The 12,726-nt window shown below is 46.2% G+C and overlaps 1 protein-coding gene across 2 annotated transcripts; it reads right to left on the reverse strand.

The window, feature by feature from the left end:
- Positions 1–587: 587 nt before the first annotated feature.
- Positions 588–11,385, reverse strand: tbx18 (T-box transcription factor 18). 2 transcript variants are annotated; one of them, XM_048249541.1, is made up of 8 exons: positions 10,899–11,385; positions 9,446–9,611; positions 8,929–9,030; positions 8,435–8,606; positions 7,567–7,734; positions 6,123–6,187; positions 2,125–2,219; positions 588–1,301 (listed from the first exon to the last, which is right to left on the reverse strand). In XM_048249541.1, exons 1-8 carry the CDS (start codon positions 11,107–11,109, stop codon positions 592–594), a joined length of 1,689 nt encoding a protein of 562 aa, XP_048105498.1. In that variant the 5' UTR covers positions 11,110–11,385; the 3' UTR covers positions 588–591. The 2 variants fall into 2 exon arrangements, with proteins under 2 accessions (XP_048105498.1, XP_048105497.1); XM_048249540.1 differs by having other exon boundaries at positions 7,567–7,752.
- Between the last annotated feature and the right edge of the window lie 1,341 nt (positions 11,386–12,726).

Raw genomic sequence — 12,726 nt, forward strand, 5'->3', positions numbered from 1 at the left:
CAGCAATCCCAATGAAGTGCTGTCTGTATGTCTAAATGGGGCAGCTCAAACAGTTCTAGTTCTGGTTTCCATGTTGGTTCTGGTTCTCATGCGTCAGGTGCTTCTCTGTGAGTTCTGGTTCTGGTTCCTGGCCCAGTCCACTACCTCCAGCATAGAGTGGAACTTTGACCACCTCCTAGAATGGAACTTTGACCACCTCCTAACAAATTCCATGTAAAATAAGGCAATCTTGATAGATGTTTAAAGAACAAAAAAATGGAAAATGTCGAAACAACGCTAGTGAATGTGCTGACAGATACCTATAGGCCACCCTCTGGCCAGTGGCTTATTGTGTTTTCATTCCCAGTATTGCAAGTCACAGCAGTCAGTCACACACACAGTCTCTTGAGCTCTCTCTCCACGTAAGGGGGATGGAGGCCATAGGCCACGTCTTGCTCATTTGGATAATCAAATAATCCTCATGGCAAGACACTTTATTAGTGTCCACTTTCTCCCACTCGTTGCAACAAAAGTCAACATAAACAAAAGCAGGACGTCCGTACAAACGACAACATGTGGAAGAGGGAAAAGGGGGAGGAGCCGGGGGCGGACTCAAGCCATGTGGGCGGTGACTTGCGAGCCAGAGCTGGTCAGCCCGGCCCCCAGACTCCCGAGAGTCCTGGAGTCGAAGAGGCTCTGGTGCTGAGCGCCGGACGCCGGGCCCACTCCCCCGAGCACGGAGAGGCCGTCCATGGGCGACAGCACCTGCCTGTCCGTCAGCGTGCCGCTGGGGGACGAGCCCAGGAAGGAGCCCTGCGAGGAGGCGGTCATCTTCTCCGGGCTGGCCGCCAGGCGTGGCGACGTGGAGAAGTTGTAGCCGTAGAGGCCGTACGGGCTGTGCAGGCGGAAGCCGCCGTACGAGCCCTGCGAGCTCTGATTGGCCGAGAGCAAGGGCGAGCTGTGGCCGGCGCCGGGCATCAGGTACTGGAGCTGCGGCGGAGGGGCCGCGGGGCCCGGCATGCCGGGGATCTGGAGGGGCAGTCCGCTCTGGCCGCAGGGGAAGCCGTCCGCGTCGTACGCCGGCGACCGCGTGGAGCCGAAGCCGTCCGAGGTGACCGGGCCGGTCAGTCGGCTGTAGGAGTCCGCGGTGAGGGACGGGGCGTAGCGGTGGAGGGTATGACCGGCCCGGCTGCAGGCGGAGTAGTCGCACACCTGTCCGGCGCCCGAGCCCAGGTGGAAGGCCGGGGAGGAGCACGGGGAAGAGGACAGCAGGTGTGTGTGCGCCGGCGAGCCCACCATACCTCCATGAGAACCGGGACCTCCTGCACATGACACACACATACAAACACACACACACACACAAACACACACACACACAAACACACACACACACACAAAACACAAACACACACACACACACACACACACACAAACACACACACACACACACACAAACACACACACACACAAATATTGATGGTCAACAAACTAACATCCAAACCTTTTTTAGCAAACCTGACCAATAGACCCTTTCAAGAGAGTTCCATTATCAGCATCATAGTTGGCCCCACAAGACTTCCTTTTTAACATTCCATATGTTATCTTAATGCAGAGGAAGTCGATTGGGGCCCAAATAGAACGTTCAAGCATTGTTTTTGTTTTTATTGTTGAAAGGGTCTATACTGACCAGCTAATAAACAATGAGACCATCGGTGATGAGACCATATCCCACCATATTCCACCATATCACTGATGATGTGTCTGAGTGCATCTCAAGATATATTTTGGAGTCGGTATGTCTCATTGTCAACAGAGCAGTGGCCCATTAAAATAAAGTTGGACTTTATAATATAGACCATCATTACTATTATGCTGTGTATAGAAAAATGTATTTAATCAAGAATTTTCCTTAATAATGCATGAAACAGAATGGTTTATGACATGCAAAGAATGCAAAGTATAATTGCCAAAATTATTAATTTCATCCTAAATTAATGTTGATCAAATTGTTTGATTGATTAATTACTCATTACTGTAAAATGAGTGTTATCTTTCACATGTCAAATCATGAGTCAAAAATAAAACTGATTTTTATCAACATGAATATATGTGTGTGTGTGTGTGTGTGTGTGTGTGTGTGTGTACCTTGTTTAGTCATTCCCGGGATGTCCTCGAATGTGAGCGTTCTCAGTGATGGTCTCCAAAATGCGTAGGACTCCACTAGTGCCTCTAGTCCCATCCTAGAACACAGGACACGGAACATATTCATTAGAGGAGCGGAACACAGGACACGGAACATGCTCATTAGAGGAGCAGAACACAGGACTCCAGCACAAGGATTTTGAGGAACGGAACATGTTCATTTCAAGAGCGGAACACAGAGGTCACGATGGCCATCACTATAGAAACAGCTGACTATGCCATCGCAAGCACAACAAACACTCACGCACACACGCACACATGTGGAGACATATTGAAACCACTGCTGTGAATGCATGAATGTGTCTGCAGGTTATTCATTCATTCTTTCTTTTGATCTGTTTTCTTTTTTATTTTATTTTTTCTTACTTTATCTCTAATGTCCTAACGTTTAATAATCTATTCATATTTCCATTCAGTAACTCACGTCTGTAATATTTATTTGTTGAAGGACAAAAGAGAAACAAACACATTGAACAGGGAAATAGAAGAATAAAAGTTTAAACATCAAATGATCTGTGTGTGTATAAGTTAAACTTTCTATAGTATAGTGCACACCCTACAAATCTCCATGCTTCCGAACGGCAATGACATTTCCCCCCCAAAATCAGCAAACACCTCCAGGCTTAACCCCATCTAGCCTCTCTGTCTCTCTCTTTCTCTCTCTCTCTCTCTCTCTCTCTCTCTCTCTCGCTCGCTCTCTTTTTCCCTCTCTCTCTTTCTCTCTTTCTAAATTAAAATCCTTTTCTGATTTGAATTTTCTTGATTGACAAAAAATTCCAGCATTTTACAAATAGATGATAAACATCAGAGAGAAAACAGAATGGACCTTATATGCTTAACGGCAGTCTCTCTCTGTCTCTCTCTCTCTCTCTCTCTCTCTCTCTCGCTCTCTGCTTGGCTCTCGTCCGGCTCTGCTCCGCAGCTGGCCAGGTGTTCCAGAGGCCACCGGATGGACGTTAAACGCCTGCAGAGCTCCGAGCCGAGCCACCATTTTTTCTTTTTTAATAAACAACGGTTGCCATGGAAACCAAGGGTCTGTCCATCCAGAGCCACCACGCCAGGGACGGATAGAGCTGTATGTGTGTGTGTGTGTGTGTGTGTGTGTGTGAGTGTGTGTGTGTGTGTGTGTGTGTGTGTGTGTGGGGGTGGTGGGCGTAAAGTTTTGCGTGTGTCACCTAAGACTGCTGTGGGGCAGTGGCGGCTCTAACGATTTTCACACGAGTTTTACTGCAGCATCACAGACAGAGCACAGGAAGCCATGGCCAACCCTTTATGAGGAGGGGGAGAGGGGGAGAGGAGGATGAGAGAGAGGGGGAGAGGAGGAGAGGAGGAAAGAGAATGAGAGGAGAGGAGGAAAGAGAATGAGAGAGAGGGGGAGAGGAGGAGAGGAGGAAAGAGAATGAGAGAGAGGGGGAGAGGAGGAGAGGAGGATGAGAGAGAGGGGGAGAGGGGGAGAGGAGGAAAGAGAATGAGAGAGGGGGAGAGGAGGAGAGGAGGAAAGAGAATGAGAGAGGGGAGGAGAGGAGGAAAGAGAATGAGAGAGGGGGAGAGGAGGAGAGGAGGAAAGAGAATGAGAGAGAGGGGGAGAGGAGGAGAGGAGGAAAGAGAATGAGAGAGGGGGGGGAGAGGAGGATGAGAGAGGGGGAGAGGGGGAGAGGAGGATGAGAGGGGGTGTACAGGCCCATGCAGAGGAAAGAAAAAGAGATAAATGGACAGATCGAGAAACTTTTTGAGAGAGGGATAGACAGAAGAGAATGAAACATTCATCAGGCACTGAAACAGAGGTCAAGAAATGAGACTAAGAACATTGACATGAGAGAATGAGAGAATGAGAGAAAAAAACAGAGTGACACAAGAAGAGAAAGTGAGACAGAAACAAGAGAGAAACAAGACAGCTGGACAAACAGGGAGACAGAGAAAGAGTTTTGGACTCGACTTCCCAAAGTGAGAGAGGAGAGAAGTAAGAGAGAGAAAGAGAAAGAGAGGAAGAGAGAAAGAGAAAGAGAGAGAGAAAGAACAACAGAAGTGTGTGTGTGAGAGAGAGAGACAGAGAGAGAAAGGTAGACGGAGGTAAGGGGTAAAGTGTGAGCATTAATGGGGCAGTCTGAGTGTGTGTGTGTGTGTGTGTGTGTGTGTGTGTGTGTGTGTGTGTGTGTGTGTGTGTGTGTGTGCGTGAGCCTTAGTGGGCCTCTAGTTAGTGCGGAGATAAAAGCCCCCTCCTGCAGGAGTGGAGGCCAGGCGATAATTTAGACAAGATGCGGTCGCCGCTGCCGCCACTCGCCTCGCCTTCCCTCCACCCAGCCCCGCACTTCATCAGCCGGCCGCTCGGACCGGACCGCTCAGACCGGACCGCAGAGCCACCGATCCGCACACCCGACCCATAATGGCCCAATCCAGCCTCTCAAATGACCCAGTTTGTTTAGCGAACCCCTTTACTTTTCCTGTGACACTTAAAGACTCAGAAATCTTTAGAGAGAGAGGGGGGGGGGGGGGGGGTAAAGAGAGAGAGAGAGAGAGAAATATGTTGAGGCATAAATACGAAAGGCCTGGTCAGAGGCAGACTGACAGAAAGAGAGGGAGAGAGATGGAGAGAGAGAGAGGGAGAGAGAGAGAGAGAGAAATATGTTGAGGCATAAATACGAAAGGCCTGGTCAGAGGCAGACTGACAGAAGGAGAGGGAGAGGGAGAGGGAAATGTCAGAAAGGTAACATAAATTGGCAAGGCGATGGCAAAGCACATTTGTGGAAGAGCCATGACTTCCTCTTCAACTCTACTGTGAACTGAAGCCGCATTAGCGTGCACATGTTTGTGTGTGTGTGTGTGTGTGTGTGTGTGTGTGTGTGCTCGAGCTTGTTTATAATGATTTATGGCACATTTTAAATAATCTCCCCTTTTCCTCTCCTCTCTTTCCCTCCATTCTTTTTTCCTCTCCTTTTCCTCTCCTCTCTTTTCCTCCATTCTTTTTTCCTCTCCTTTTCCTCTCCTCTCTTTTCCTCCATTCTTTTTTCCTCTCCTTTTCCTCTCCTCTCTTTTCCTCCATTCTTTTTTCCTCTCCTCTCTTTCCCTCCATTCTTTTTTCCTCTCCTTTTCCTCTCCTCTCTTTTCCTCCATTCTTTTTTCCTCTCCTTTTTCGCTCCTCTCTTCTCTCACCCTTTCTTCCAGTCTTTCAACGTTTCCATCTCTCTCTCCTGCCAGATAGGGCTGATTTTTATTGTGCCGCTGTCGGATTCATTCCGAGGCCCATGTTTGTTTTTTTGCAGAAGGCAATGATTTTTACGGCCACTCTGTTTAGCAGCTTTTTTGGTGCTCTATTTTTACAGTTTAGTCTTGGCTCATTGGGATCTGGTTGTTATTGTTTTTAAAACATTTGGCCACAGGAAATATTTCCGTCTCCGAAACGGAAAACAAAAAAAAAAGACTCTGTTAACTCACAATGATACAGTGATTCACTAATTAGAAAATAACTTTGTGCTAGACTAATAAAAAAATACTACTTAGTACAATTATTACTGAATAGCTTTTCGCAACATCTAAAATGTACATTTGATTTAGTGTAACAGAATCGTTCATAAACTCTGAGAAATAGGTCACAGTGCAGGCTCAGGATTTCATGAGAAATGTAGCAGAACAATGATCAGCTGTGAGTGACATCGTCATGTCCTCTTTTCATGAAACTAACAGACAAAGACAAATGCAGCAAACGCAACGGAAAGAAATACAAAGACGCATATACAAACAGCACACACACACACACACACACACACACACACACACACACACACACACACACACAGCACACACACACACACACACACACACACACGCACGCACGCACGCACGCACGCACGCACGCACGCACACACTCACGTACAAATGTACATCCACACCCACATACAGGCCCACACCACATACAGATCAACACACAACTAAATACAACTCACCGGTTTCTCCCAGAGTCACGGAATCCTTTGGCGAAGGGATTTCTGTCGATTTTCAAACGGGTGATCTGTGAAGCAGAGCCGGGGGGATGGGGGGTGGTGAGTGTGTGCGGGGGCAGAGAATCCAAACATGTTTTGCTCAGTGACCCGTAGCCCGTAACAGCCGTGTGTCCGACCCCGCTGCGCTGACCCCTATCCCATAATGCCAGGCTGCTGGGCTTTTATAAGGCCAGCCTCACGGGTGACATCACTCCTGGAACCCGCCGCTTGATGCAGGGACTGTGCCGTATCTGAGTGTGTGTGTGTGTGTGTGTGTGTTTGTGTGTGTGTGTGTGTGTGTGTGTGTGTGTGTGTGTGTGTGTGTGTGTGTGTTGTGTGTGTATGGTGACCAATGCTGTCATTTTGCTAAATACAGAGAACACTGCCAGGCTAAAACCTGAAGCATTGCACAACACTGCGCAACAATAAAATACGGCATTACAGAGAGTCACTGTATTGACAGAAATCTTTTTCTTTTTAACCCTTCCTCCGTTAGCCTCAGCATTGCGTCTAGCACCTGTCTGGCTCAGCTGGGATGTTCTCATCCTCAAATGGGTTGCTTTCCTAAGATGTGATACAACACTACTCAGACAACTATACAGTAGGCCTTTTCTGAGTGTCTCTCCCTCTCTCTCTCCCTCTCTCCCTCCCTCTCTCTCTCTCTCTCTCCCTCTCTCTCTCTCCCCTCTCTCTCTCTCTCTCTCTCTCTCTCTCTCTCTCTCTGGTGCTTGAGCCTGGGAGCAGTGGAAAGTAAGTTAGTATAGAGATGTCATATCTCCAAGTAACCCTTGGAGCCTCCACTCGCCATGTGTGCAGTCTCATTCTCCATAAAAAACATGTCTGCCAGAGTGTGTGTGTGTGTGTTTGTGTGTGTGTGTGTGTGTGTGTGTGTGTGTGTGTGTGTGTGTGTGTGTGTGTGTGTGTGTGTGTGATAGAGAGAGAGAGTACCTGTGTGGGCTATGTATGCATATTCCTATGTTATTGTGTACACATTTATACATCAGTTTGTGTGTTTCTAATAGTATGTGTGTGTCTGTGTCTGTGAGTGTGTGTGTATATGTGTGTCTGTATGTCTGTCGAGGTGTATGTGTGTGTGTGTGTGTATGTCTGTCGAGGTGTGTGTGTGTGTGCATGAGAGAGAGAGAGAGAGCGAGCACATGAGTGTAAGTGTGAGAAGGTAAAAACAAGCCTACGGTGCTAACACACGCGACCCCTACAAAGCCTACGCTGCTAACACACGCGACCCCTACAGAGCCTGGTTTGGCTCCCACTGATCTCTGGCATCTGCTCTACAGTGGCCTGGCTGCCGCGGGAAACCCAGAGCCTCGTTAGCAGGCGCTCGTTAGCAAGCACTCGTTAGCAGGCCCTCGTTAACGCATGCGGCTCGGCTCGGCTCGGCGGGGCGTACCTGCTGGTTCTGGTAGGCCGTGACGGTGGTGAAAACGGTCTCCGGGAAGGCGAAGGCCTTGACGCCGTCGCCGGTCGGCACGGGCTTGACCGGCGACAGCTCCTCGCCGCACTCCTTGCGGATGACGTGGACGCGGGGCTGGTATTTGTGCATGGAGTGCAGAATGATCTGGAAAACATTTGCGCCCTACGAGTGAGTGAGCGGTGGTCTTATGTGACTTTATGTGTGACTGTTTGTCTGTTTGTGTGTGTGTGTGTGTGTGTGTGTGTGTGTGTGTGTGTGTGTGTGTGTGTGTGACTCCAGTGAATTCAGAGAACGGGAAACGACGGAATTACCCTACGTGTGGTGTTTCTCCTACACCATTAAAAACACACATGGTGCTCTTTTCAAAGGGCCTGAGCAGCTCTAACGGTTTGGCCCTGGGGAAGCCTTCAATTGGCGTTGTTTACTGCTCTCCATATTACAACACACTCGGGCTTTTAAAATAATACAGCAAAACAAAATGGAGACGGGGCGACAATAGGTATCATATGTGCACAAGAAGTGCATAAAAGGCTGTGGGATGGCTGGTGATGGTTTTAACTAGGGGCCTGTAAATAGCTTGAAATGACTGCAGAACTATTCTGGTGTTACAATGCTTTCATCAGAGGCTTGCCTAATGTGTAAAAATTGTAGACAAGCAAAGTAAATCTCTTATACATTTAGATGAAATGACTTGAAGGGTTGTAGTTCACTAGTTTCACTTATGGGACACTGAAAAAAAATGAAAAAGTAGAACTAGTCTTTTGACATTTAAATGGTCTTTTCCCTGGACAATAAAATCGGCTTTAATATTATTATTTTTTTTTTTTTTTAAACGTCTACTTACATGGCCCTGGTCGTCAAGCTCATTGTTGGTCAGTTTAAGCTTGTCAAAGCTGATGACCTGCCGCATCCACGTCTCGCCTGACGCGGGCGAGTCCGGATGTATGTAGACGCGTGGCGGCACGGGCGAATCCGCGTTTCCCGCTACCATCCATTTGGAACTGTGGTACACGTACCTTCACAATAAACACAAGAGAGAGAGGGGGGGTGGGGGGCGACACAAGTTAAAATGTGACTCGCTAAAATGCTGATTTAGCAAACATTTGCGAGATGACCTTCAAGTTGGAAAGGTTATGCATCCAAAAGGTTAAAGTTTCGAACGTCCAAATGGCAAAATAAACAGTGCCCAAAACATTTCCTGTACCGCCATTTGTTCTTCCTATGGTATATTTGTCAACCTTGTTCAGGGTCAGGCCTCAAAATGTATAGCATTTATATTGTAATATTTTTAACGACAAAAGAGATAATTTTGCATGTTTATATTTGAAGATAACTCACCTGTATCGTTTGTTGTCTACGGGGATTATGTCCATGGCGATGTAATATTGTTGATGTGGGTCCAATCCCGTTATCTTGACGCGCATGGCAGGGAACATCCGCCTGCAGAAGCCAAAGATCAACATTTCGATATCAGAAATGTCTTAAATATTTTTTCTTACAGTTTAAAAATAAGTGTTGTAATGCGATTACTATCTTAATAAACTATTAGGCTGATTAAAAATTGCCTCACTGGAATTTAAATGATAAGAGCCATAGTTAGCTACCACGAAATGTTGCACTTAAATTACTAATTAATATTTCCCGTGATAATATTATTTTATAATTGTGATATTATTGTTGCAATATATATATTATTACATTTGTTTCAGAAATGACTGAGACATTTTAGACATTTAAATGTTAGAATAATAGGCCTACTCACATCAGCCCAAATTAACCACACAAAACCGACACTGGCCCGTCAAAAACAAAAAAAAAGTTTATTCCTTTTATTTTCAGTTTTCTTTTCCCTCACCTGCCCGCTTTGGTGATAATCATTTCTGTTCCGATCTCGTGGAACCGTTTCCACAGGTCTGAACCCTGCAGGTCCGTGCGCATCTCCTCTCCCGAAGCACTCACGAGCAGGGGCGCGCTCTGGGACGGTGGCCGCGGGCTTTCCAGCAACACTTCATCGCAGTCAGCTAAAAAAAGATGCGACCATTTCAATTTGTCCACGGTTACACAACATATTTTAGTTTCTGAACCTAATTAAAGACATTTGTTTTCGGAGTACATTTTATCTATTTTTATTTCAGTTTGTAAGTTATGAAAATAACTATAAGAAGCAGTTGTTGAATCTTTTGTAAACTGGCTCAGTTATGTTTTCACTATTTGCCGCTGAATATAATTGTATTGGTTGTTGATGCCTTTACTTCTTAACCACGTACAAACGTATTATTTAGTGGTTCTCCACATACTTACTATTTGTCGAGAACCACTGCGCGTCATGTGCTTGTAGCCTGCATCAAAATACAGTTAGGCCTACACCAGTGCATGGCGCTATGGAATATGGCTGTGTTTCTACTCTCTTCATTAGCTGCCTGGTCATCAATAAAAATACAAAATAGCCTGCTCAGCTAGAATATGAATTATTCTATTCACGTAAATAGATTAGACCTGTGAGCTGCGCCTTTCTCTGATTTTAATGGACACGTTTTCTGCGTGAGTAGGCCTACACACACAGCATGCCTGAGTTGGCCCATGTTTTCATCCCCAACTCCGTGAGACTGCCTGACTGTGTTGGGCTTGCAGTGTATTACTAATCGTGAGCGGATAATTGCTGCGTTTATGGTTGCGAGTCAACTCGTAAAGACGTGATCATAGATTACACAGTCTCACACCCGGCCAGTTAAACTTACTCGTGACTGAGAAATTATAATACATCATAACACATAATATACGATACAATTTTACAGGCGTAAGCCACAGCATTGACTATTAGATGCATGATCCACTTTATTTGAGCTGTAAGCACCATGCATCAGAATTGATACATTAGACATAGTAGGCGCTTGATAACATGGTATTTTAGGTGTAATATAAAAATGAAATTCTTAATGTAGACAAATGTATGGTACAGGTTGACGTATACATTCCTACTGAGGGTCCATGCGAGTTGGTCATTGTATTCTATTTTTGAAAATTAAAAAGAGTAGCCTAAAAAGAGAAATTGTGTGTTGTTTAAGAGGAATGTGCAATTATCCTATTAGTAATTGGTCTTTGTTATTGCTATTTACCGAGTTGTAATTATCAATAATGATTACTGTCAGTGTGATATTCTGACCATACTTCCAAAATTATCCGGAAGATTGGTATAAAATGTAATCACGGTTTGAGTATTCTTTAGAAAGAGTATTTAGTGTACAGACTATATTAGCGCACATTACACTGACCCAAAGTTAAAATCACACTGTGCGTGTGGTACTTACGGGATCCGTCACTTGCGCACTCAATCTCGCAACTCCGAGTGCTGGCGCACAACCTCTCCGTTCTCAGCCTCGGACTCCCGTTAAGGCTTGCGACCTCGTTCCCCTCCTCGAAGCAATTCTCACCATTGTCTTCGTCGTCCTCCTCGAGTTTCCGCTTCTTCTCGGCGCCGATGAGCGCCTCCACCGAGAACGCATGGGCCTTGAGGCTCATAGTGCACGGGGACCTCCGTTTTTTTTTCCGCCATGCCGCGAGTTGTAGAGACGCAGGATTGTAGAAGTGTCTCGAGCAGCGAAGAGAAGTTCACCCAAAGTGCATCAGCCGCCCGGAGTGCATTCAGTATAATCCTCGCGCAGAGAGTCGAGTCAGATTTAGCAACTGTTAACCAGCAAACACTGGCATCCTTGCGCACAGGAGTGAAAAATGGGTGAAAACGAAGCGACAGGGATTTTTGAAACGGTCACATTGATCTGTCAGCGCGTGCAGACGGCAAAAGCAGTGGCCGGGATCCGTTAAAGTGTCAATAACCAGGGACGGAGAGGGGAGGGGCGGCGCGTGCCAATCACCCGCGCGTCCTGCCAATGGGAGAAGCGGTTTCCGACCCCTCGCGGAGAGTGTACCGCCCTTATGTGGTAAAGTGGGCTCGGTGAATGAATCATCGCCCGAGTGCCGAGCTCCAGTCATGCTCGCGACATTGCGATCATTTTCACACCGCGGCTGCACATGCTCAGCATACTTCCGCATTACCTCCCCGCGAGGTTCCACTAGCCCGCCAATCATATACTATAATCAGCCCTTATATCCCTGTATCAACAACAGACCTTAAACCGAATGGGATATGTAGGACTTCATGTGACATGGCAACACCACTCTCTCTTAGAACTCATAGGCTACATGTTGAGTGACTCGGTGCTTACTTGGTGCTTACAGTGATCTCAGTCATTAATGGTTGAATATGTTACTGTTGCATCTAGATTGATTAATCGCTGTTGGATGATTGGATCATAAGGGGCCTTCAAATGCTCTGCAGAAATCCACAATGAGATTATTTTACGACCCTGTGTAACACGAACGCAGCTTGCGAGGGGCACCACGTTGCTTCTCTAGGCAGTTTGGAACGTGCAAATGAGCTCAAGGCCATTTGGAGAATGCGTGTCCGGTGCCGGGCATGCATGTGCGGACATATGGAACAAGACTATATATAAACAGTGCGAGGATCAGCTTTCGATAACCTGTGATCTCAATTCTATCCGGCCAAAATGCGACGCGCTCTAACGACTTGTTTTATGCTAAATGTTACTGTGTATGCCATTGTTTCCAAGAAAAGGATGCATCATTAATTGCTGACGAAAAGGTCAAAGTCAAATTTATTTAGGTTGCCATAACTGCGTAGTCTCTACGTGCGTGGCCTGTGTCAACATGTCATTTTTATGGTATAATTTGTGATCGCCGAAAACAAAACACCTGATCTTGCGGTAGCCTGAAGGGGACCCTTTGCCCAAGTCCCGTGTTTCCGCAATTCAACTTTAACGTCTAAATACTTAAATTCACTCTTGACTGATGAATAATCTGCTCGGCGCACGTGAAGCGTATCTAACGGTTTTATTTCTCATGTCATATATAAAGTGTGTAGGCTTAGGCCATATCATAGTCATAAGCGTATTATACATAATTATATCAGTGCTGTCATAGTGGCAAACAGAACATTTGAAAATTAGTATTTACAATGACATTTCTGTCCAACGCTCACGGCTTTAACCTACTTTGTTTTTTAAAGCAGCAGCAAATGTGAATGGCATTAGAGGCACTAAATCTAGGAAAGTGAACATT

The sequence above is a fragment of the Alosa alosa genome, chromosome 8 (assembly GCF_017589495.1).
Source record: "Alosa alosa isolate M-15738 ecotype Scorff River chromosome 8, AALO_Geno_1.1, whole genome shotgun sequence".
NCBI lineage: Eukaryota > Metazoa > Chordata > Actinopteri > Clupeiformes > Clupeidae > Alosa > Alosa alosa.

Excerpts from the sequence above, each read along its gene's own strand:
- tbx18 (XM_048249540.1), bottom strand. The coding sequence starts at position 11,109 with ATGAGCCTCAAGGCCCATGCGTTCTCGGTGGAGGCGCTCATCGGCGCC. Across the intron at positions 8,607-8,928 it reads GTAGACAACAAACGATACAG|GTACGTGTACCACAGTTCCA; the intron begins GTGAGTTATCTT and ends TTTATTGTGAAG. Across the intron at positions 6,188-7,566 it reads CGGCCTACCAGAACCAGCAG|ATCACCCGTTTGAAAATCGA; the intron begins GTACGCCCCGCC and ends TCTGCTTCACAG.